Source organism: Balaenoptera acutorostrata, chromosome 6 (assembly GCF_949987535.1).
Source record: "Balaenoptera acutorostrata chromosome 6, mBalAcu1.1, whole genome shotgun sequence".
Lineage (NCBI taxonomy): Eukaryota > Metazoa > Chordata > Mammalia > Artiodactyla > Balaenopteridae > Balaenoptera > Balaenoptera acutorostrata.
Genome location: NC_080069.1, coordinates 42,877,559 through 42,904,654, shown reverse-complemented (window position 1 = coordinate 42,904,654; position 27,096 = coordinate 42,877,559). Strand labels below are relative to the sequence as shown.

Sequence of the window (27,096 nt, the reverse complement as noted above, 5' to 3'; positions counted from 1 at the left end):
ACTAAACCCACTGCTCTTTATCACACTATGGGCAAACAGATTGAAGCTGAGATTTACTCAGCTCCTTCCTCCAAAAGTAGTGGACCTTGAGTTGGCTTCCTGGCTCTAAGCTCCTTTGAGTGCAAAGCGGATTGGCTTTTCTCCCTTACATGCCCTGGTTAGGAATATCCCAGCTTCTGTCCCAGGTACTCAGACACCCATCTACATAGTCTTCCTCTCTGTTTCTCTCCCTGCCTACCCTTGGGGGTGGGGTCCAGCCCCTCATTATGCCCTACTGTGATCTTTGTTCCAGGTGTCATTCATTCTTTGCAGCTGATAGGCAGTAGAAGTGGGATATAGGCAGGAGAGCTACAGCAGCCTCCTAGGTGAGTTCTCCAGAAAGATCTAACCAATAACCAACAGGGAGCAGAGAGGGGAGATTCTATCATTTGCTTTTGACATTTGATTGTGTTATCCTGCTTTCTCTGTTGTCCCCTTCTGTAACAGCTATTTTTGGATATTGGACTTCCTTCCTCTCCTGGTTTCTCTTTCTTTGAACTTTTCTTTCTGGAAGACTCCTCAAATCTGTCTTCCAAACTCTATATTGTTTACTTTTTTTTTTTAAAATTATTAGCACCTTTAATTAATTATTTATTTATTTATTTGGCTGTGTTGGGTCTTTGTTTCTGTGCGAGGGCTTCCTCTAGCTGTGGCAAGCGGGGGCCACTCTTAATCGTGGTGCGCAGTTCTCTCACTATTGTGGCCTCTCTTGTTGCGGAGCACAGGCTCCAGACGCGCAGGCTCAGTAGTTGTGGCTCACGGGCCTAGTTGCTCCGCGGCATGTGGGATCTTCCCAGACCAGGGCTCGAACCTGTGTCCCCTGCATTAGCAGGCAGATTCTCAACCACTGCGCCACCAGGGAAGCCCTATATTGTTTACTTTTTTGTAAACTTCTGCTGTCATGTTTTTAATTTCTAAGATCTTATTTTTGATTTATGAATGTTCCTTATTTGATAGTACCTTGTTCTTGTTTCATGGCTGCAGTAGTTTTGTCTATCTCTCTAAATATATTAATGATAGATTTTTTTTCTCTGCATAAGCTCTGTTTCCCTAAGTTGATATTTTTCTGTTTTATTTGGTCTCCGTTTTCCATGTTAGAACCTTTCCACAAAAATCCAGTGATCCTTCAGGTGTTCAGGGGAGCTAACATCCTGATTGAAAGCTCTGAGTGATGGGAGCGACTTGCCAACTTTGAACTTTACTGTAGGGTGATGGAGGCAGGGTGCATTTCTTAGAAAAGGTCTTTCCTCTTATCTGGTCAGTACTCCAGGGAAAAGTCTTTCAATCTCTGGAAGATAAAACATCAGTGTCCTGAAAGCTGAGTGGGTAGTATTAGCTTTTAGCACTTAGCACTCAGATTACATATTGTCATTTAACTCCCCTGCTTTTTGAATAGTACCAACACACTCAACCGTGCCTTATGTAGCCCCCAATCTAGCATCCCTCTGTTTTACTCCAGAAAATACAACTCCAGACTTTGGTCAGAGTAGGAGTGGCGTAGCATGAGAGAACAATACTTAAGGATAAAACTGCTTCTCAAACTACTTTCACCCCACCTTCCCTTATACTCCCAGTTCCAGAGGTACGTGCTTCTGCCTTTGGGAAATCTGCAATGTAAACCTAGATTGCTCTCAGCTTTCCCCCACTGGCTTAGAATTCAGCTTTCTTAGGTTGTTAACAACTCGGTTCCAAGTTTTCCATCTACTCTCCAGCTTCATTATTTTGTTCCTATTGTCTTCTGCCTTTGTGGCTCTGTATCTTTAAAAGAAAAACCCATTTGATTCTAGTTTCAGTGGGGTTTTAGAGAGGAAAAATGATATGCCATCTCACCCCAGAAAACATTCAATATTTCTGCTTCTTAACCCAATTATCCTCAATCTTTAATCTTTCTTACTTCCTCAGCCCATGTACATGGCTGTAAGAGGGATGATTAAATCAGACTAGTTTCGGAGCTGCAGTTATAAAGGCAGGAGGTGGATTACTACACATTCCTGCAAGGACCACATTTTATCCTTAAACTTCAGCACACTTAATGGTCAAGAACAATTGGCCACATGCATTCTTTTTCTTCTGTGAGATTTGGCTTGCTAACATATAAAACAGCATCTATAATGTTAGCCAGCATGCTCCCCTTGCTTGGCACCTGGAGGGGAGTGTATCACCAGTAAGTGGTAGTCAGGGATGTAGGACAGAGCAGGGGGACCAAGCCCCGCTTCCCACAGCAAGCTTCCAGGCTGAAGCAGAACTGAGCTGGATCAGGGAGAGGACTAATACCACTAAGTCAAGCTTGGAGTTTTGATTACTATGTGGGAATTCTCTTCTGAATATACTATGTTTGCAGCTTCTCACCCAGGGCAGGGGTTCCTACTTAGGGCCATGGACCCATTGGGTCTATGGGTAAAAATCGATATTTCTACCTTGGATGGGAAAAAATTACATGTTTATTTTTTACTAAACTCTGATTGGAATTTAGCATTTCATTTAATATAAAATGCTAGCAACAAACCGCAATAGGATTATTGGTATCTGTGACTGTGTCACCAGTAGAACTCATAGATATTTATACTCTACATTAGATTCTTTGCAGATGTCGCAAAATACCATTTACCTTCATCATGATGTCAAAATTAAGGTAAGTAATAGACCTACCATCAGATCTTGTAGTTTAATATGCCAGTAAAGCAGCACCAATACTGTCAGATATCACAAAATTTTATTTTATTTTTAAAAAAATGTTTATTTCTTTGAACTTCTTTCTTTTCTTTGTTTTTTGGCCACGCCATGCAGCTTGTGGGATTTTAGTTCCCCGACCAGGGATTGAACCCAGGCCCTCAGCAGTGAGACTGCAGAGTCCTAACCACTGGACCACCAGGAAATTCCCCCCAAAATTTTAAATATCTTGGGAACAGTGTTTCAGTATCATTGGTTTCCTTAATAATCCTATGTATTTCATTTTATTCATTTAAAAACATTATTCCAAGGGGCTCCTCAGCTTCAGAGGAGTCTGTGACATTAAAAAAAACCTTGAGACCCTGATCTAGAGGAATCTTAAGTCATGAGGCTGCTGAAGTGTGCACTGAGAGTGGGGAAGGGTTACCCCCACTCAGTAAAGTCTAAAGGGCTGCAGGAGACAGAAGTCATCCAGCATGCCAGGCACACAACCTGCTCTTCACATGCAGTCTCACCAAGTCTACAATGGGCACTGGGGGTAGAAATCATGGGGGAGAGGCTCTAGCTCAGACCCCAGGGTTGGGTAGAGCTGCTGGGAGGAAGCAGTCTCTGAAATGAGATGTGCAGGACAGACAGGAGTTGGGCAGGCAGATGCCGAGAGCAGACAGGGTGGTGTTCCAGGCAGAAAGTGGAGCTGAGTAAAGGGCTGGAGGGGAGAGAGCAAGGCTTGACGGAGGGACAGTTTCCTGTGCCCGACTGGGGACTTTGGGGTGGAGAAAGAGGGGGAGGAGGCAGAATGTGGATCTTCTTTATTTGTTTACAAGTTTGTTGTCAGCCTCCACCAGAACGTAGTCTGCTTCAGATCTGTCTTACTCACTCTGCATCCCCTGGGTCTAGCATTGCACCCATGACACAGTCAGGCTCAATAAACGTAACTGAATTAGCGAAGGAACAGTTAGGAGCCAGATCACAGAGGGCCTGAGAGGTCATGTTAAGAAATTTTTGGATATTATCTAAGAGTAAATATATCTGTTTCTGAAATGACTGATCAAGAAGAGAAGGTATTTGTAGCGAATTAAAGAGCATTAGTGTTACTCCTAAAAGTACAGCGGAACTCATAAAACTTCCTCTGAAGAGCTCTTTATCCAGCTCTTGAGTTCTACCGTGCTGCACAGCAATGGGAGGTGTGCCAGAAAACTGGGACTGAGAAATTTTCAGAAAGCCCAAATCCTAAGGACAGTGAGGGACTCTGTAAAAATGTATGTCATGTACCACGAAACATGGTTCCTGAACTGCCAGCCTGAGAGGTCACGAGTTAAAGGGCATTACAACTAAATTCCCACTCTACGGAAATTTAAGAAATATAAATTCACAAATAAACCTGATATGCAGAAAGAAATTTAAAACTGGGTAATTATTCCTAGAATTTTGCACTTGAAAATTTACCTTAACCTGTAATTCAAGTTGCAGCATTTGTGCCTCTTTTCCATTTTCAGCCATGAAAGCATCGTAATGTCTAGATCTGGAAAGAAAAGATGTTATTTTTATTTTCTTTATACATTTATTTATTATTTATTTATTTATTTTTGGCTGTGTTGGGTTTTCGTTTCTGTGCGCGGGCTTTCTCTAGTTGCGGCGAGCAGGGGCTACTCTTCATTGTGGTGCGCGGGCTTCTCATTGTCGTGGCTTCTCTTGTTGCGGAGCACAGGCTCTAGACACGCAGGCTCAGTAGTTGTGCCTCACGGGCTTAGTTGCTCCGCGGCATGTGGGATCTTCCCAGACCAGGGCTCGAACCCGTGTCCCCTGCATTGGCAGGCAGATTCTCAACCACTGCGCCACCAGGGAAGCCTAAAGATGTTATTTTTTATTTTAAGGCTTACAAAACAATATGCTTTGTTGGAGATTCATTCCCATCCTGTGGACTTTTGGATATATACACTGGAAATCCTTGTCAACAGGCTATTGGTCATAGTATAAACATAAAGGTTAGTTTCCATTTAAATAACCCCAATACCCACCACCATTTTTACTGTCATTTAGATTTGAAAGCCCAGTCAGAGGTCTGTTACATTCTTCGTCCTTTCAACTACTTCATCCAGTCTCCCCTTAATAAATGGAGAGCCTACACTTATAAGGACTCCATTCACAACTTTCCATTCTAACTTTCAGGCCCTCATTCTCTCAATGATTTCCTTCTCTTTTAATCTACTCTTTACAGAATATTCTATCCTATATGATACCCCAACTTTGTGCCTAATGAAATACTAAGCATATACGTGGGAGGTAAATGAACTTACCTCCAAGTGAATCCTCTACAATGCCCCATCCCCCAAGTAATCTGGTAAATTTCGGGAGTTCTGTCACGTATTGATGGTAGTACCCAGGGCCCTGAGCAAGACCAATGTGATCAGTGGTGCTTCAAAAGTTTTGCTTTTTTCATTGAGGGTGATCAAAGTGCCAGGTACTATTCTAAGCCCTTTCCATACATACACTCATTTAGTCCTCACAACCACTCCATGAGAAAGGTAGGCTATGTCTAGTTAAACAAGTATGAGGGCAATAAGGATGCTGACCAGTTAGAAAGGGTGCTCTACAAGTGAAAGCAGGCAGCCTCATCCTGGTTTGGGGTTGAGAAGGGAAACTTCCTGAAGGAAGTGATGTTTAAACTAAAGCAGAAGGATGAACAGGAGTTAGCTAGGCAGGGTGGGGGGGGGGGAGCCACGCAGGGGTGTCAGAGGAGGGGCTTAACCCCTGAGGTCATGAGAACTGCCAGAGCACGTCCTGAAATTTTTCTATGAAAGCCTTACTGTTGCTGGCTGTCACACCCCAAGCTGGTCGATCTGTAGCCCCGTTGGCCGAGATGACATGATGTACCACCGTGCCACACACCATGTGTTCGTTCTTTTCTCTCCCAGCCAGCTGCCCAGGCCAGTGTTTTAGAGGCAGGGTTTCACGTAGGCACATCGTAGGACTAAAATTACTTCAGCGATGCCTGCAGCAAAGCTGAAGGAAACACCAGGAGGCCAAAGCAAGCATGCTTTATTGAATTTATGATGTAGAAAATATTTGTGGTTCCTTAGACATTTGCATTGCTATAAAAGTTACACTTTACGGGATAATTATTAATGGTTTGAAGAGAAATAAACAGTATAAATGAAATATAGCCAATACCATGAAAACATAAACCGTGTAAATCAAAATCATAAAATAATTATTCAGTACTCAGAGGCCTTCTTAATACATACATATGAAATTTCTCATACACATATACAATAAAAGCCCACAAAAACTGTGACTCTGAAGCCGATCACTGTACAAATATGAAAATAAATATCTTTAAACTCAATTTTATCTTCAGTAAGAGGGTTGTACGGTTTGGCTTCATGCAAATCACATTTAGTATTAAATAATCAAATGTCACATATGTCATATAAAGCAGCAAGTGGAAAAAAATAAATTATGAAAATGCATGAGGCTAAAAGTTAACAGTGAAAAATGTCTCCATAGCCAATGTTCTTTTCCATGACAAAACTAAAATATTATCCAATGTGTCAGGATACATAAAAAAGAGTGTAGTATAATTGTGATTTTAAAAGCTCTCCAAGGAGAGAGACAAGGTGAGTTACTTGCATAGAACTATGCAAGTGTAGCAAATTAAGTTCAAGTTAAAAACATTAGCTATTTTTGTTCTTACCAAAAATATACTCTAAATTTGAGAACACCTTCACGAAATCAAATGTTACTAATAATCTTGGTTTCCTAGCAAGGCAACTGAAAGAGCTATAAGTAGCTTTTCTTTAAACAAGATTGCTAACCAGAGCTATAAGTCTCTAATTTGGATTTTGTTGCAAAAATACCTATTCAGGTTCAATTAGTTAAAGATGATTGCTTTGTTTATCACAGGCACCTATGTAATCTAATCAATTTGGGTGTGCTGGCTGTACAACCCGGAAGCAAAGACCAAGATAATACTTCTGTATCAAAGGTATACTATTATATACAGATTGTAAGACAAATATGGACACTTTGTGGGAAAATAAATAAAGACAACACAATAACATGTATTATAAAACAGTTTTGTGCAATTGCACCGAACACCTAAACTTGAGTACCATATATCAACACATAGGTGTCAGGTCTATTCTAACCTAGGCTCCATAGGTGCCACCTAGGCAAACAGCAGTGGCAAAACTTTCATCGCACCATGGCACAAAAATAACCATCCCTCCCTGGTTCAGTCTGACAATTCCCCACCAGCAAGGCATTCTTTTTGGTAAAAAATGTAAACTTTTTTTTCTCCTGGGACCAAAAAACAGAAAACAGGAATCCATGGTAGAGTTGTTGAGGACAGAACCAACTTTCCAGTAAAAAAAAAAAAACAAAAAAAACCAAGTAGATCTCATCAGTAGAGAGAAGGCACGCTTTGAAAAGCTAAACGGACATTGTGGCTATTTATAATCTCTGTGTGCTAACATACTGGCCAATTTTCGTTAAAAAAAAAAAGCTTGGAGAATTTAAGGTCTGATCATAAAAATCATAAATAGAATTGTTTTAATTCTACAAGAGGGATGTTTTTAGCTTATGTATTACAATAAATAAGAGCTATTATTTAAGTTTTTTCAGCAGGCTACTTGGGGCCTGGACCTATGAACAAAGGTAAATTCAAGACTCTAGTTGGGAATAACTTAGCTGGTTCAGGCCACTGAAAACCAAAACCAAAAACCAAAGAGCATGCCTTGCTGACCCACCCTGGGGTCAGGTATTGACTCCTTTGGCTTTTGGAGACATTTCAGTGGGGAAGTCTGGGAGGCAGCACAGCTTCTAGGAGGGCAAGACCTATCAGGCTGTTGGTGAGGATGAGTCCCTAGTCACCTAAGACAAAGGACTCTGAGTTACCTGTACCCTAACCACAATTCCTCTTCAAAAGAGGTGATTTTCCAAAACTACACATAACATTTCTTTCACTGTTCATTATTTAAGGAGGAGAATGCTGGCAACCAGGGAGTTAGGGGATTTGCGTTATTCTGGAGATTCTGCTCTTAAACCATGGGTAAACCATGGGGAGGTTTGAGCATGCATATTTTCATTCGGCAAAATGTTAAATCAATACTAGTGTATTTTTTGAAAGAGATATAATTCACATACCATAAAATTCACCATGTAAAGTATACAGTTTCGTGGGGTTTAGTATATTCACCAAGTTGTGCAACATTACCACACTATAATTCCAGAGCATTCTCACCACCCTGCAAAGACACCACAGACCCGTTAGCAGTCACTCTCAATTCCTCCCGTTCACCAGCCCCAGGCAGTCTCTTGCTGGTGTTTTTTTTTTTTTAAGTGAAGTGTGACAACTTTCCTGGGCCTTGTATTTTCAGTTGCATGTAGCTTTCTATTTATTCATTAGAATTTTTAACAGTGAATTCAAACCATTGACTTTATAAGTATTCTGAGATTATAAAATACCCTCTTTTATATACAAACTATTTTTGTCCCCCAAATGTTTTCTTTCTTCATACATAAAAAATAGATTTTTCTGTCTCCACTGGAGCTTAAAACATTACCATTTTTTCTCAAATTCTGTTCTTGTACAAGAAGTGAGAAAAATTAATACCCCAATATTTAAAAAGTACAGACGCGCAGAGTCCTTATTAACTGTGGGCCATCATGCTCTCCTTCTCACTCCTTAAAGAGCTACAGAGCTGAGAGGGCCGAGGCCTGAAAGGCCAAGCTGCTTGTTTACAGATGAGGAAATGAATCTAATGTGGGTTGGCGACATGTCTGAGACCACAAGGCTAGTTTACAGCAAAGCTAGGATGGTAACCCCCTTTTATTAGTTTTCTAGTATTGAATATTGGAAGTAAATGTCATAGGTTATTTACCACATGAACCTAATTACGTCAGTGAATTTCTTCTATAGCTTTGATCTGAGCATGTGTTTTTTTTGTTTTTTTTTTTAACCACTTTAAAAACATTTACACATTATCTGTTAAGACTTTGTAAGGATAAGACAGGTATATTTAACCAGGGGGCCCAAATCACTCATTGAAACATAGCAAAAAAGAGCCGAGGTTCTGGAGGGACCTGAGAGCACAGTTCAGATTTCCCACACTGTAACTCTCCATACGACAGTGTCCGTAGGATGTACCACTCCATGTAGGAAGCAAATAAGTCATGTACATTCAGTACTCTGGAAATGAAGGCTTCGTGGGCCAAGGATCTTTTGGATTTAACCATTGCAACAATTCTTCATCTGGGTTGACTTTTTGGAAGTCCCACTCAGATTGGTAATGGATTTGCTGTCACCCTCATCAGTTCTTTTTTTCACTTCCCTGGAGGGAGAGAGAGAGACAGACAGAGAAAGGAGATTACTGAGGTATAAAACTGAACCATAAACAACTCTGTAGAAATAAAACAGCACTGCTGAGCACTTGCTGTGTGCCATCCAGACAGTGTTCTAAGTGCTTTGTAGGTGTTGACCTATTTAATCCTCACAACAACGATATGATTTTGTTGTGCCCCATTTTATATGTGAGGAAACAAAGGCAAAAAAAAGTTAAGAAATTTCCCTTAGGTTACACAGCTGGAGAAGTGGCAGAGCTGGGATTCCAGCCACGCAGGTGGGCTCCAGCGCTCACATTCTGAGTACCAGGCCACACACTCATGCATGCACACACACACACACACACACACACACACACGACCAGGTGCCTATACACATGTGCACACACTCACATGCACACACACAGACTACTCTTGCTCTCTCCTGTGGTTTTGCATGGCTTACAGTCTGCACACGCACAGGTCACTCCTTAGGACTCTGGAACCTGGCTCCCACCCCCAGCTAATGCTTAACATTAACAAAAGCAATGATGACTTTATAACCATTCTGTAATTATACATGATCGTGGAGATAACAACAGATGGTTAAAATCCAGAAAAAATGTCTTCCTTTTGCCTCTTCCTAAATTTCTTTTAGAAATAACTGCTAGAGGCAACACTGGACCAAAGATCTCCATGATCTTATGAAAGCCCCCTAGGGAAGTCTCCTATCCCTGGGGATGCTTGTGAAATACACACATCCCGAAGTCCCACCTTAGACAAGCTGAATGGCAAACTCTGTGGGTAAGGAGAGTGTGACAGCTTGTCCCCAAAACAACCCCAAAGAGTTCTGCCTCCGCTGTCAGTGTCTGGTGCCCCCCATTAAGTGGTGAAGCTTGTGCCACTCCCCCGTGGTCAGCACCGGCTCTGTGACTGCTCAGACCAATAGAATGGCGAGGAAATGGTGTGCTAAAACTTCCAAGCCAGGCATTAATAAGGCCTGACCATTTTGAGCTGCCATTTACGAAGCCCAGTGTTCCTCACAGGAGAGAGGGCAGCAGAGAGGTCCTGGGGGCTGAGATGCCACAGGGAGGAGCACCCTGGCCGCAGACATCAGACCGAGCCACAGCAGTGTCCGTGACCGCAAATGCATGAGACACCCGAGGGAGAGCAGTCACGGACCCTCCAGTGAGATCCAGTCATTTCTGGTAATTTCAAGAAATAAAAAGTGGTGTTGTTCTAGGCGACTACATTTTGGGTGGCTTGTTACAGAGCAGTAGATCCTGAGAATTGGCATATTCCCAGCACAGCAACGCTGTCCAATAGAAATAGAATGTAATTCACGTATGTAATTTAAAATTTTTTAGCAGCCACAGTAAAAAATGTAAAGAGAAATAGGTGAAATTAATTTTATTAACATATATTACTTAACTCAGTATTACAAAAATATTTTAGCACGTTACCAATAAAAATATTAATGAGGTATTTTACAATTTTTATACTGTCTTCAAAACCCAGTATTTATTTAATACATCCAGCACATCTCAGCTTGGATTAGCCACATTTCAGGTGGCTAGTGGCTACTAAACTGGTCAGCACAGCCCCAGAAGGAGCCGATATGTGCTAACCTTTGAAAACCACTGCACTGTGAGTAGGAAACAAAAGGGAAACTGGTTCTTGCTGGAGACCAGTTAATAAATGCTATGTTACATGTTTTCACATAGTCCTTATTTAATACACACAACACACACACATGTTGACAGGTAACAGGTGAGCTGTCTTCCCTTCACAGATGAGGAAACAAAGACTCAGGAAAAGGAGGAGGATACACAGTTCAACCCCATAACACCCTGTACGACTTGATTCAGACTTCTGACCTCCAGAACTATATTTTTATTGCTTAAAGCACTAGGCTAGTAGGAATCTGTTACAGTGACAACAGAAAACTAATACAACTTCCAAATGCAAAATCTTGACCATTTGCTCATTCAACAAATGTCCGATTTATGCCAAACTCTGGGATCCTCAACTAGTGAGCTTTTTTTTTAAATTGTACATTTTTTTTTTTTTTAATTTGGCTGTGCCGGGTCTTAGTTGTGGCATACGGGATCTTCCTTGCGGCGTAGGGGATCTTTAGTTGCAGCATGCGGGATGTTTTTAGTTGCAGCATGCAGGATCTTTAGTTGTGGCATGCGGGATCTAGTTCCCTGACCAGGGATCGAACCTGGGCCCCCTGCATTGGGACTATGGAATATTAACCACTGGACTACCAGGGAAGTCCCTCTCAACTAGTGAGCTTTGAGAGAGAGCCAGATGTCTTCTAAATAAATCGTTACCAGGTCCCCGAGAGCCGCTAACACACAAGCACAGTGAAGCCGACCTCTTGGTGGGATAGGAATTCACTTTCATTTAATGAGGAAGAGAGATTCCAGGTGCAGGGAACAGCACGTATAGAGGCAAAGAGGCATAAAAGAACTTGGCTACGACCGGAAGCAAAGTTTGCTGTGTCTATAGATTATCATGCATTTGGGAAGCAAGATAAGAGATGCAAATAGAAAGGTAGGTGAACTGGGCTCTGGGGGACCATAAGCCACTTGCTAAGGAGGCTGGACTCTATGCTGTAGGTAGGGCACCAATGTGGGGTGCAAGCAAGAAGGTCTTAATTGGATTTTTATTTACAGAGATTACCCTGATTACAGGGTGGAGGATGAACTGATGTTGGAGAAACTCTGAGGCAGTAACTTAGGTCCCTCCTGCACTAAACGGGGTAGGAAATTCTGAAGCCTGAAGCAGAATGGGGGGTGGGGGGAGAGGGATTGAAGGAAGATTGCAGAGAGGTCACTGAATCAGTAGGGCCCCAGAACCCACTAGAGGCAGATGATGAAGAAAGAGGAAGGAGTCAAGACTGACTCTAGGTTACTCTTTTTGAATTATAATGTTAGTAGTTTCCTGAGAACGGGAGTATAGAATAAGGAACAATTTTAAAGAAAAATGAGCACATTAGGGTTTAGATATGTTGGGTCAGTCATGCCTATGGAATTTTCTTTTGTTGGTGGGTGGGAATATAGTTGTGGAATTTTAAAAAAAGATGGGAGTTAAAAATACAGAAATTAGAAGTCACCTTCTAGACATAGTTCTAGAAACCATGGGGGTGGAAGACATTAGGCAGAGAGAGAAAGAGGAAGAGGAAGAGAGTGCAGAATAGAATCCTGAGATTACCAACATTTAAAAGGCAAGCCAGAGATTCAGAGTAGTGAAAAGCCCCAATTTTGCCATTTAGTAGCTGTGTCACTTTGAGCAAGCTGATGAAGCATTCTAATTCTCAGTTTTCTTATCTGTACAATGGGTTTAGTAAACATAGCATCTTCACAAGACAACTCACATCTCTCCCTTCTGGAAGGTCTAAAAGGCCTCTGTAAGTTACATGTCGTATGGCTGCCTGGTCATGTATTTTGTTTTCTTTTTTTTCTCTAATGTTAAATTGCACAGCCTATCTTACATACCCTGATGTCTCTACAGGGCTTTCATGCTGAGCAGAAATGATAATAATGCAGACATTACTGAACATTGAAAGCAAATATTAAGGGAGAAAAAATAGGTACCCACATTGTTCACCTGGCCTTCAGTTTCTTTAATCTACCAAAGATGCAGGCACCTCCCACTTTAAGGAAATCAGGAAGATATAATTCCAAACATCTAAAACAGGTTTAAGGCTGGGAAAATTAAATTACCTCACCCCAAACTGCCATATGCTTAACAACTGCATTTCAAATGACTCAATCTTATGGACAGATTTATCCCCAATGGGCTCAGCAATGGCGCTGAACTGATACATCAGCCCGAGCTTTTTGTGTTTTTCTCAAATTTTAGGCCATTGACCAGTTCAGTGCCTGTTGTACTTGAATCTATTGAAAAATGTTTAAAGCCTGTGGCTCTAGTGATGGCAGATTTACTTACCAGTGGACAATGGTTGGAATGAATGTCTATCAGCCCTACAGGGAAACTGCATTTCTAGGAGAAACTTTTCCTGGGATAGAGAGGTTTTTCCAAGAAAAAGCAGAGGAGTTCTGGTTGTTAACCAAACATTTATGGCCTTCCTTCAAAAACGAATACTATTTCAGACAGGGCAAACCCATAAACTGTTCTAGTTCAAGTTTCATGACATGACATGGTATGAAGGGGAGTTACTATTATACATAACATTCTGAAAGCTGTAAAACTTTTTAAAGTGGAAATTTTACTTGTGGAAACGATACCATTTTCATTTAAGACTTGGGTACTTTGACAAGCAATCTGATGACACAGTATAAAGCAAATTAAAGTCTTTATATGTTTGGTTTATTTATAATTGTCCTATTTAACACATTGTTAACATAACTAACCTAGAGGCCTCAAACCAGCCCATAATGCAATAGCAACAATTTAAAAAGCTCCTTGATAAGTGATTCACAAGAAGTGACCTTGTTATCAGAATGCTCCTGCACACAGGTGTTTTAAGTAAAGAAGCTACACTGTAGACAGGGTGGCTGCTGGGCTGACCCAACACACCAGCAGGAGCACCAGGGGAAAAGGCCGTTGGCTCTCCTATCTTTATGATATAATAAAGAGGATCGATTCTGCACTCTGGGTGTGACCGGGGCAATTTGGAGTCATTTAACTGTAACATGACCCCACAAGACAAATCCGCGTTAAATAGTGATTATGTTATTCAGTAGAGTCCAGGCTATTATATATGGAATCATAGAGTGTCAGAACTAGAAGGGGCCTTAGGGATCATTTTCTTTAGCCCTTTCCCTCATTGTACAGATTAGAGATGCCTAAAGGAAGACAGGGACTTAGTCAAGACTCCACAGCTGTTCGGGGTAGATTTAAGATTGGACTTTGAGCCTCCTGACACTACAGTCCTCCAACGTGCTGGGCAGAAGCCAGCAGCCATGCGGAGGGCCTGGCCTGCAGCATCCTTTCCTGCTCAGCCCAGGCAGCAATTCAGCACTCCCTGCCTGAAGCTAGGGTAGCACGGAGCCCCTTACTGTACTAAAGTTAAGATTCTTATAAAATCAGAATCTCACAAATTATCTCACAAATCTCTACATGCCTTAAATTATGTTTCTGCTTTGTCAGCAATTAAGGATCATTGGCTGGATTTTGTTAATGCGCATTTTTATATTTTTTCTTTATTTTTTTGGGGGGTATTGAATCCCTTTAGATCAGCAAAGAATCATCTTTTCATCTGTGGCAGAAAACTAGGCAGAAGAAGTAAATCCAGCAGAAAACATTGTTATTTCCTAAGAGTACTGCAAGGATTAAAATACAGTTAAAACCAAGTTCCTCAATGATGCAATTTTCATTCTAATCCACATCCCAAAATGTTATTTATTATTAACACCATTGCCTTAGCTTAATAATCACCTGGGTAATAATGTAAACAAAGTGCTTCCAACTGGCATGACATACAATTTGTTTTGTTGAGTTCTTTTTCCTTTACCTTGGAAAATGTCATAACATAATAGATAGTTATATTCATAATAGTCTCTTGTGTTTAAAATCTGGTTCCTGGAAGTGATTCACACACGTCAACTATTAGCTTTGTGGGGACATTTTGCAGAAATGTCAGTGACACCTCAGATGCACCTGCTTTGTTTGGCAGTAGAGGTATTTTGCCAATGTTCACAGTGAACAAGCAGCATACCAGTTTTTTATAAAAACTATGCTTGTTTCTCCAACCACTACTGAAAGACAAGACAGTGTTTTCCCATGTAGATTCACATTATGGTCAAGAAATTTGACACACACAACAGCTAAGTGAAAATTCAATCCTACATCCAGTTTTCCAAATATAAGGCAAAACTTTACCGAGTAAGGTGGAGAACAGCTTCCACTATATTCGAACCATCTTTGGCGCTTGTTTCACAAAATAATGCCCCATAGGTCTGTAAAAAACATATATATACCATTAAATGAAGGCTTTGATTAGGTTTCCTGGAATGTTCGCTTTTAAAACCAATAAAATAAAATAAAAATATTGCCCTGTTGAGTATGCTAAAACTAATAGTTAAGAAATTGGATTGAGTTTCAAGACTTTAAAAAAAAACCAGGTTTGAGCCTAGTAATTCCAGGAACAGTTCCTAGTCAAGAGGATTTGTATTTTGCATCCAGAATAAAAAAAATCCCACAATACAAAATTTCATGGTTTAAGGCTCTTATATCCAAGTGTCACACATACTACCAAATGTTCTCTATCAAATAATTTGAGAGAGAGAAAAATGATAGCTTAAGGTAACCACTTAGGAATTAGATGTCCATCAAAAATATGTCTCCTTTTGGCTGGCAGCTAACACACATCCCGCCCCCACCTTCACCCTATCATCTTTTCCTATCAAGATTCAGCAGCCTCTGTGTGGGTAAAACCAATGGACATTTTCTATTCTATTATTTAACCTCCCAGTGGTTATACATACAATCACTAATCGTATCACTCTCCTGCTTCAGACCTTTCGATGCTTCCCATCCCTCTCAAGCAATGTTGAAATGCTTACCTGGCCGACAAGGCCTAGCTTGTGCGTGGCCCCAGCCAACCTCCCAGTTTTACCTGCCACCACTCTCCCTCACTCACAGTGCTCAAGTTACCCTGGCCATCCCTCTATTTCCCCAACACTCCAAATTCCCTCCCACCTCAGGACCTTTTCACCTGCTGTTACCACTACCTAGGTTATCCCATATCCCTAGTAACCCCTTTCCCCAGGCTTTTACCTACCTGCTAGATTTTTAGGTAATCCTCCCTTGAAGTTAAGATTAAGTGTTTTCTAACTCTGAAAAGTTGGTATTAGGTCTTCCTACTGTAAAACCTCTTGATGTATGTATTTTTCCAGCATAGCACTTGCCGCAATTGTAATTGATGAGGTTATTTTTGTGTGTCTTTGTCTAACAGCTGGAGACAGTTTCCTTTAGGAAAGGAGAATTATGTGTGCTGTGGGGCTGGGTGTGGGCGACACAGTCCTGTGTGGGATATGGGGAGGACATGATGGGTGCTCCGGAGCAGGGAGAGAAGGAAGAACCAAACAATGGGGAAAGACTACCATGAAACCTTTACCCATGAGCCCCCAAATCCATAGAAAATCTAAAAAATACCCCAAATGAATGTATTTCTAGTAGAAATGGGTAGTGCTGCTGCTGAATTTCATAGCCAGGCTGTTATAGGGTGAAAGAGAGATGGCCTTTGAGGATGCAGGAGGGTGGAGGACATGAGATGCATAATAAATAAGCAAACCTTGGGAAATCAGAGAAATTGTGGGGGAGGGAATAAAATTGGCATGTGGCCAGGAATTATGAGCTCTCTAGGGGAATATGTGGATTACATGGGTTTAACATCTGTCTCCCCCAGACAGTAAACTATGTGAGGACAAGGATGGTTTCCTTTGTTCTCTACCCTTTGCTCAGCTCACAATGAAGTGCTTTTTCACATGGTGGATACGATTAAATATGTGTTGAATGGATCTCTTCTGTATTTCACTGCCTAGTTTTGATGTTTATCATATTTGGCTCACAGTTCTAAAATTTAAAACAAGAAACAATTCCAACTTAGAATAATGAAATTGAAAATTTTTAAAGTTCACATGTATATGTTACAGAGCAGTCCTTTCATGCTGATGACAGACAACAATGATAGCAGTGTCAGATCGGACTGTTATGATAAGAACTTCATATTTGACCTAAGGAGCATCTGGTTCCTTGTTTGGGTAAGACAAGTCATAAGAGGGCCACGTAGCATTCTGACACAATGATAATAATGAGAGAATAAACACTGCCCACAATAATAATCTGGACAGAAATGAGGTCCATCCTTTGTACAAATGCATAGCCAAAAATAATTTTATACTATTCCAAATGACTACAAATCTTAGAGAAAAGAATGAGTCTTCCAATTCTCTTCACCACTTTACCCAGGTGACACACTGCACCATCTGCTGCCCCTTGGCACAGTGACCCTCTGGAACCAAACCCATCTTTTCAAAACAGGACACCCATTCTTCTTCCTTTACCTAGGTTCCAGGACTAGAGAAGGATTCCAGGAACTAGGGAAGAGTGAGGAGGAAGACAGGATAATTTTGCATCCTCTTTGTCATTGGTACTCAGTGGGGGAAAATGATGATGTGATTGTTTTACCTCCACAAGGGATTTAACTCTTGGTGTAATTATTTACATTCATGGGACGGATGGGGGGCACTGGGAGTTCTGCCTGTATAGGGACAGAAGACTTATCAAACAGAGTGGAGTTCGTCAAACAGCCTCTTCAGCAAATGTAGACAGAAGTGAAAGATCCCTCCCAGTTTGGACCCACTCTTACTCTTACCATGGCCAGTTTTTCTCCAAAGTACCCTGGGACACATTTTTGTCCTTCCGCTTCAGCAGCATTACGAAGATCAGCCTTGTTTCCTACCAACATGATAGGAATGCTATTATGGGCTGCATCCTACCATGAAGAAAAGAAAAAAATTGTGCATACATGAAACATTGGACAAGTCATGAGGTTGATGACGACAACAGCTACCATTTCTGAATGCTCTTTATATGCCACATGATGTACAGACAATATCTTTAAACCTCAAAATATCTCTAAAAGGAGCCAAACCTTTTCCCATTTCCAGATCAGAACACTGAAATTCAGAGAGGTTAAATAAGACGTTGTAAGGGCCAGGGGTGGTCCAAACTGACTCCATCACCCTTGCCACTATACAAACCAATACAAACTCAAGAGGCGCGACCCCAGAATTACATTTGGCTGTAGTGCCCACATAATTTTCTATAATTTTCACTCCAAACAGTGGTAATTACAAGTCAACTTCATTATCCCAGGTACAAAACACACAAATATTCCCTTAACTATAATGGGACAAAAATGGAGTCAGAGTTCCACACTCGCTGCTATCTGGCTTACAACAAAAGCAAAATAAGAAGGCCCTAAATGTCAACATTTTTCTTGTGAAGAGTCAAGGAGCAATCATTCAAAGTAACAGATTCTCAGGATAATGCTCCCAAATCAGCATATGCATACTGTTGCACTGTCTGTCCCGGCATTCATAGAGGAGCTGGCTGGCAGAATGTAAGATGTGAGAGGCAGAGTTAAGTTTGAGACTCTGTCCCTCCCACCACCACCTGGCTGCTCGCCGGCTGCATGAAATCAGGCAAGTCTCTTCCTGTTTCTGCCTCCATTTCCCTATCTGCCTCCATTTCCCTATCTGAAGGGGTCAGTAAGGACACATCCCCCTGAGCAGGCTATGATGAGAACAGAAGACAACCTGACTAGAAAAACAGGTTTATAGCTCCTAAACAAGTGAAGCAGCAGCCCTCACTGAGAAGTGACTCTTTGTGGTGCCTAAAAGCATCCAGGTGCTCATCCACTTTGGTACCACACCTGATACAGCATCAAGAAATGAGCCTCAAAAACAATGAAATTATGCCACACCACTGCCTTTTGGACTCGTTTCTGATGATGAGTCATTAATTGTATTGTGGTTCCTCTGTACACGATGAGTGATTTTTCTCTTGCTGCTTTCAACATTTTCTCTTTGTTTTGGCTTTTGGCAATTCAACCATGATGTGTCTAGGTACGGAATCTTTTTTTTTTTTTTTTTAACATTTTTATTGGAGTATAATTGCTTTACAATGTTGTGTTAGTTTCTGCTGTATAACAAAGTCAACAAATAATTATAGAGTCAGCAAAACCATCCTTTAAAAATGAAGACAAAAGAAAGATGTTTCCAAATAGACAAAATCTGAGAGAATTTGTTGCTAGCAGACCTACCTTTTAAGAAATAATAAAGGAAATCCTTCAGGTGGACAGGAAATGACACAGATGGTAACTTGAATCCACAAGAAAAATGAAGTGCCCCCAAAATGTTAAATATATGGGCAAATTAAAAAGAGTACATAAAAAATACCAATGAAATTATATTCGACTTCCTTTCTCTTCAAACCACTTTCCTCCAACCAAATGCATCAGAGTGAAGTAAAAGCGAAGGCGAGAAGGAAATGAAAGGCCCTCCTCAAAACTAGATGCCCTACCCATTAATGTGTTAAGTAATTGAGTTTGGTGGGGTACTGCTCGGTATTCAAGGGGGCGTCATATGGAAGCCGTTAATCAGATATTCACTTAGGTAAGCCAAGAATCTGAGTATCTAAATGACTTAAAGTCATACAGATAAATGCTGCCACCTCCTTCAAGTCTTGACTCAAATATCACCTTCTGGTGTGACTAACCTGACTACACTACCTGTAGCGCACTGCCTCACCATAAGGTCCTTTACCCTGGCCTCGTTTTGTTCCTATATCTAGCACTTCCTATCATTCTATTTATTGTATTTATTTATGTCTGTGGCATGTTATGTCTTCCCCACTAGAGTACAAGCTCCATAGGGTAGGGCTCTTCGTTTTATTAATGGATATACTACAAGCACTAGCACAGTACATGCACAAAGCAGGGATGCCCAAAATATTTTTGAATGTGTAAAAGTCGGAAAGACATCTCACGTCTCAAGTGTCTCCATTAAACTTTTACCCAAAATATTCAATCAAAAATTATTCATGCCAGGTAAATTGACATAATTTTATTTATAAGCTTTTGTAACCCAGTGGTTTTCTTTTCTTTATTTAAGGTTTTTAAAAAATTTTATTTTTTATACAGCAGGTTCTTATTACTTATCTATTTTATACATATTAGTGTATATATGCCAATCCCAATCTCCCAGTTCAACCCCCTCCCCCCACCCCAGCTTTCCCCCCTTGGTGTCCATAAGTTTGTTCTCTACATCTGTTTCTCTATTTCTGCCTTGCAAACTGGTTCATCTGTACCATTTTCTAGATTCCACATATATGTGTTAATATACGATATTTGTTTTTCTCTTTCTGACTTACTTCACTCTGTATGACAGTCTCTGGGTCTATCCACGTCTCTACAAATGACCCAGTTTCGTTCCCTTTTATGGCTGAGTAATATTCCATTGTATATATGTACCACATCTTCTTTACCCATTCATCTGTTGATGGGCATTTAGGTTGCTTCCATGAGCTGGCTATTGTAAATAGTGCTGCAATGAACATTGGGGTGCATGTGTCTTTTTGAATTATGCTTTTTGCTGGGTATATGCCCAGTAGTGCGATTGCTGGGTCATACGGTAATTCTGTTTTTAGTTTTTTAAGGAACCGCCATACTGTTTTCCATAGTGGCTGTTATCAATTTACATTCCCACCAACAGTGCAAGAGGGCTCCCTTTTCTCCACACCCTCTCCAGCATTTGTTGTTTGTAGATTTTCTGATGATGCCCATTCTAACTGGTGTGAAGTGATACCTCATTGTAGTTTTGATTTTCATTTCTCTAATAGTGATGTTGAGCAGCTTTTCATGTGCCTCTTGGCCATCTGTATGTCTTCTTTGGAGAAATGTCTATTTAGGTCTTCTGCCCATTTTTTGATTGGGTTGTTTGTTTTTTTAATATTGAACTGCATCTGAAATTGAAACTGTGATTAAAAATCTTCCAGCAAACAAAAGCCCAGGACCAGATGGCTTCACAGGCGAATTCTATCAAACATTTAGAGAAGAGCTAACACCTATCCTTCTCAAACTCTTCCAAAATATAGCAGAGGAAGGAACACTCCCAAACTCATTCTACGAGGCCACCATCACCCTGATACCAAAACCAGACAAAGATGTCACAAAGAAAGAAAACTACAGGCCAATATCACTGATGAACATAGATGCAAAAATCCTCAACAAAATACTAGCAAACAGAATCCAACAGCACATTAAAAGGGTCATACACCATGATCAAGTGGGGTTTACCCCAGGAATGCAAGGATTCTTCAATATATGCAAATCAATCACTGTGATACACCATATTAACAAATTGAAGGAGAAAAATCATATGATCATCTCAATAGATGCAGAGAAAGCTTTCGACAAAATTCAACACCCATTTATGATAAAAACCCTCCAGAAAGCAGGCACAGAGGGAACTTACCTCAACATAATAAAGGCCATATATGACAAACCCACAGCCAACATTGTCCTTAATGGTGAAAAACTGAAACCATTTCCACTAAGATCAGGAACAAGACAAGGTTGCCCACTCTCACCACTATTATTCAACATAGTTTTGGAAGTGTTAGCCACAGCAATCAGAGAAGAAGAAGAAATAAAAGGAATCCAAATCGGAAAAGAAGAAGTAAAGCTGCCACTGTTTGCAGATGACATGATACTATACATAGAGAATCCTAAAGATGCTACCAGAAAACTACTAGAGCTAATCAATGAATTTGGTAAAGTAGCAGGATACAAAATTAATGCACAGAAATCTCTTGCATTCCTATACACTAATGATGAAAAATCTGAAAGAGAAATTAAGGAAACACTCCCATTTATCATTGCAACAAAAAGAATAAAACACCTAGGAATAAACCTACCTAAGGAGACAAAAGACCTGTATGCAGAAAATTATAAGATGCTGATGAAAGAAATGAAAGATGATACCAACAGATGGAGAGATATACCATGTTCTTGGATTGGAAGAATCAACATTGTGAAAATGTACTACCCAAAGCAATCTACAGATTCAATGGAATCCCTATCAAACTACCACTGAGATTTTTCACAGAACTAGAACAGAGAATTTCACAGTTTGTATGGAAACACAAAAGACCCTGAATAGCCAAAGCAATCTTGGAGAAAGAAAAATGGAGCTGGAGAATTCAGACTCCCTGACTTCAGACTATACTACAGAGCTACACTAATCAAGACAGTATGGTACTGGCACAAAAACAGAAATATAGATCAATGGAACAGGATAGAAAGCCCAGAGATAAACCCATGCACATATGGTCACCTTATCTTTGATAAAGGAGGCAAGAATATACAGTGGAGAAAAGACAGCCTCTTCAGTAAGTGGGGCTGGGAAAACTGGACAGGTACATGTAAAAGTAAGAAATTAGAACACTCCCTAACACCATACACAAAAATAAACTCAAAATGGATTAAGGACCTAAATGTAAGGCCAGACACTATCAAACTCTTAGAGGAAAATGTAGGCAGAACATTCTATGACATAAATCACAGCAAGATCCTTTTTGACCCATCTCCTAGAGAAATGGAAATAAAAACAAAAATAAACAAATGGGACCTAATGAAACTTAAAAGCTTTTGCACAGCAAAGGAAACCATAAACAAGACGAAAAGACAACCCTCAGAATGGGAGAAAATATTTGCAAATGAAGCAACTGACAAAGGATTAATCTCCAAAATTTACAAGCAGCTCGTGCAGCTCAATATCAAAAAAACAAACAACCCAATCCAAAAATGGCCAGAAGACCTAAATAGACATTTCTCCAAAGAAGATATACTGATTGCCAATAAACACATGAAAGAATGCTCAACATCAATCATTAGAGAAATGCAAATCAAAACTACAAGGAGATATCATCTCACACTGGTCAGAATGGCCATCATCAAAAAATCTACAAATAATAAATGCTGGAGAGGGTGTGGAGAAAAGGGAACCCTCTTGCACTGTTGGTGGGAATGTAAATTGATACAGCCACTATAGAGAACAGTATGGAGGTTCCTTAAAAAGCTAAAAATACAACTACCATATGACCCAGCAGTCCCACTACTGGGCATATACCCTGAGAAAACCATAATTCAAAAGGAGTCATGTACCAAAATGTTCATTGCAGCTCTATTTACAATAGCCAGGACATGGAAGGAACCTAAATGTCCACTGACAGATGAATGGATAAAGAATATGTGGCACATATATACAAAGGAATATTACTCAGCCATAAAAGGAAACGAAATTGAGTTATTTGTAGTGAGGTGGATGGACCTAGAGTCTGTCATACAGAGTGATGTAAGTCAGAAAGAGAAAAACAAATACCGTATGCTAACACATATATATGGAATCTAAAAAAAAAAAAAAAGGATCATGAAGAACCTAGGGGCAAGACAGGAATAAAGACACAGACCTAGTAGAGAATGGACTTGAGGATATGGGGAGGGGGAAGGGTAAGCTGGGACAAAGTGAGAAAGTGGCATGGACATATATACACTACCAAACGTAAAATAGATAGCTAGTGGGAAGCAGCCGCATAGCACAGGGAGATCAGCTCGGTGCTTTGTGACCACCTAGAGGGGTGGGATAGGGAGGGTGGGATGGAGGGAGATGCAAGAGGGAAGAGATATGGGAACATACGTATATGTATAACTGATTCACTTTGTTGGTATAAAGCAGAAATTAACAAACCAATGTAAAGCAATTATACTCCAATAAAGATGTTAAAAAAAAAAAGTCATACCTTTTAACTGTCAGTTAAAAAAAATACTGAGCTGCATGAGCTGTTTATATATTTTGGAGATTAATCCTTTGTCCATTGACTCGTTTGCAAATATTTTCTCCCATTCTGAGGGTTGTCTTTTTGTCTTGTATATAGTTTCCTTTGCTGTGCAAAACCTTTTAAGTTTCATTAGGTCCCATTTGTTTATTTTTGTTTTTATTTCCATTACTCTAAGAGGTGGGTCAAAAAAGATCTTGCTGTGATTTATGTCAGAGTGTTCTTCCTATGTTTTCCTCTTAAGAGTTTTATATTGTCTGGTCTTACATTTAGGTCTTTAATCCATTTTGATAAAGTTTATTTTTGTGTATGGTGTTAGGGAGTGTTCTAATTTCATTCTTTTACACGTAGCTGTCCAGTTTTCCCAGCACCACTTACTGAAGAGACCGTCTTTTCTCCATTGTATATCCTTGCCTCCTTTGTCATATGTTAGTTGACCAAAGGTGGGTGAGTTTATCTGGGCTTTCTATCCTCTTCCATTGAGCTATATTTCTGTTTTTGTGCCAGTACCATATTTTCTTGATTACTATAGCTTTGTAGTATAGTCTGAAGTCAGGGACTCTGATTCCTCCAGCTCTGTTTTTTTCCCTCAAGACTGCTTTGACTATTCGGGGTCTTTTGTGTCTCCATACAAATTTTAAGATTTTTTTGTTCTAGTTAGTCCTGTAAAAAATGCCATTGGTAATTTGATAGGGATTGTATTGAATCTGTAGATTGCTTTGGGTAGTATAGTCATTTTCACAATGTTGATTCTTGCCATCCAAGAACATGGTATATCTCTCCATCTGTTTGTGTCATCTTTGATTTCTTTCATCAGTGTCTTATAGTTTTCTGAGTACAGGTCTTTTACCTCCTTAGGTAGGTTTATTCCTAGGTATTTTATTCTTTTTGTTGCAATGGTGAATGGGATTGTTTCCTTAATTTCTCTTTCTGATCTTTCGTTGTTAGTGTATAGGAATGCAAGAGATTTCTGTGCATTGATTTTGTATCTTGAAACTTTACCAAATTCACTGATTAGCTCTAGTAGTTTTGTGGTGGCATCTTTAGGATTATCTATGTAAAGTGTTATGTCATCTGCAAACAGTGACAGTTTTACTTCTTTTCCAATTTGTATTCCTTTTATTTCCTTTTCTTCTCTGGTTGCTGTGGCTAGGACTTCCAAAACTATGTTGAATAATAGTGGTGAGAGTGAACATCCTTGTCTTGATCCTGATCTTAGAGGAAATGCTTTCAGTTTTTCACCATTGAGAATGATGTTTGCTGTGGGTTTGTCATATATGGCCTTTATTATGTTGAGGTAGGTTCCCTCTGTGCCCATTATCTGGAGAGTTTTTATCATAAATGGGTGTTGAATATTCTCAAAAGCTTTTTCTGCATCTATTGAGATGATCATATGGTTTTAATTCTTCAATCTGTTAATATGGTGTATCACACTGATTGATTTGAGTATATTGAAGAATGCTTGCATCCCTGGGATAAATCCCACTTGATTATGGTATATGATCGTTTTAATTTGTTGTTGGATTCTGTTTGCTAGTATTTTGTTGAGGAATTTTGCATCTATATTCATCAGTGATATTGGTCTGTTATTTTCTTTTTTTGTAGTATCTTTGTCTGGTTTTGGTATCAGGGTGATGGTGGCCTCATAGAATGAGTTTGGGAGTGTTCCTTCCTCTGCAATTTTTTGGAAGAGTTTGAGAAGGATGGGTGTTAGCTCTTCTCTAAATGTTTGATAGAATTCACCTGTGAAGCCATCTGGTCCTGGACTTTTGTTTGTTAGAAATTTTAAATCACAGTTTCAATTTCATTACTTGTGATTGGTCTGTTCATATTTTCTATTTCTTCCTGGTTCAGTCTTGGAAGGTTATACCTTTCTAAGAATTTGTCCATTTCTTCCAGGTTTTCCATTTTATTGGCATAGGGTTGCTTATAGTAGTCTCTTATTATGCTTTGTATTTCTGCAGTGTCTGTTGTAACTTCTCCTTTTTCATTTCTAATTTTATTGATTTGAGTCCGCTCCCTCTTTTTCTTGGTAAGTCTGGCTAAAGGTTTATCAATTTTGTTTATTCTCTCAAAGAACCAGGTTTTGGTTTTATTGATCTTTGCTATTGTTTTCTTTGTTTCTATTTCATTTATTTCTGCTCCGATCCTTATGATTTGTTTCCTGCTACTAACTTTGGGTTTTGTTTGTTCTTCTTTCTCTAGTTCCTTTAGATGTAAGGTTAGATTGAGATTTTTCTTGCTTCTTGAGGTAGGCTTGTAGTGCTATAAACTTCCCTCTTAGAACTGCTTTTGCTGCATCCCATAGGTTTTGGATCGTCGTGTTTTCGTTGTCATTTGTCTCCAGGTATTTTTTGATATCCTCTTTGATTTCTTCAGTGATCTCTTGGTTATTTAGTAACGTATTGTTTAGCCTCCATGTGTTTGTGTTTTTTACGTTTTTTTCCCTGTAATTTATTTCTAATCTCATAGCGTTGTGGTCAGAAAAGATGCTTGATATGATTTCAGTTTTCTTAAATTTACTGAGGCTTGATCTGTGACCCAAGCTGTGATCTATCCTGGAGAATGTTCCGTGTGCACTTGAGAAGAAATTGTAATCTGCTCTTTTCAGATGGAATGTCCTATAAATATTAATTAAATCTATCTGATCTATCGTGTCACTTAAAGCTTGTGTTTCCTTATTAATTTTATGTCTGGATGATATGTCCATTGGTGTAAGTAAGGTGTTAAAGTCCCCCACTATTACTGTGTTACTGTCGATTTCCTCTTTTATAGCTGTTAGCATTTGCCTTATGTATTGAGGTGCTCCTAGGTTGGGTGCATATATATTTATAATTGTTATATCTTCTTCTTGGATTGATCCCTTGATCATTATGTAGTGTCCTTCCTTGTCTCTTGTAACATTCTTTATTTTAAAGTCTATTTTATGTGATATGAGTATTGCTACTCCAGCTTTTTTTTGATTTCCATTTGCATGGAATATCTTTTTCCATCCCCTCACTTTCAGTCTGTATGTGTCCCTAGGTCTGAAGTGGGTCATTTGTAGACAGGATATATATGGGTCTTGTTTTTGTATCCATTCAGTGAGCCTGTGTCTTTTGATTGGAGCATTTAATCCATTTACATTTAAGGTAATTATTGATATGTATGTTCCTATGACCATTTTCTTAATTGTTTTGGGTTTGTTATTGTAGGCCTTTTCTTTCTCTTGTGTTTCCTGCCTAGAGAAGTTCCTTTAGCATTTGTTGTAGAGCTGGTTTGGTGGTGCTGAATTTGCTTAGCTTTTGCTTGTTTGTAAAGCTTTTGATTTCTCCATCAAATCTGAATGAGATCCTTGCCAGGTAGCGTAATCTTGGTTGTAGGTTCTTCCCTTTCATCACCTTAAATATATTGTGTCACTCCCTTCTGGCTTGTAGAGTTTCTGCTGAGAAATCAGCTGCTAACCTTATGGGGGTTCCCTTTTATGTTATTTGTCGTTTTTCCCTTGTTGGTTTCAATAATTTTTCTTTGTCCTTAATTTTTGTCAATTTGATTACTGTGTGTCTCGGCGTGTTTCTCCTTGGGTTTATCCTGCCTGGGACTGTCTGCGCTTACTGGACTTTGGTGGCTATTTCCTTTCCAATGTTAGGGAACTTTTTTTTTTTCACTTTTTTTTTTTTTTTTTTTTTTCACTTTTTTTTTTTTAATTTT

The 27,096-nt window shown here is 39.7% G+C and overlaps 1 protein-coding gene and 1 long non-coding RNA gene across 3 annotated transcripts in view; one reads left to right on the top strand and one right to left on the bottom strand.

The window, feature by feature from the left end:
* Window positions 1–27,096, top strand: part of LOC130708416 (uncharacterized) — a 78,499-nt gene that overhangs the window by 12,607 nt on the left and 38,796 nt on the right. The window lies entirely within an intron of this gene.
* RASEF (RAS and EF-hand domain containing) overlaps window positions 8,152–27,096 on the bottom strand; it is an 83,597-nt gene continuing 64,652 nt past the window's right edge. For both annotated transcript variants that reach the window (XM_007177005.2, XM_057548410.1), the window contains 3 exons: window positions 17,381–17,500; window positions 14,884–14,960; window positions 8,152–9,041 (listed from right to left, as the gene is read on the bottom strand). In XM_007177005.2, coding sequence (XP_007177067.2) covers window positions 8,939–9,041; window positions 14,884–14,960; window positions 17,381–17,500 — 300 coding nt within the window. In that variant the 3' untranslated portion in view covers window positions 8,152–8,938. The remainder of the gene's footprint in view (window positions 9,042–14,883; window positions 14,961–17,380; window positions 17,501–27,096) is intronic.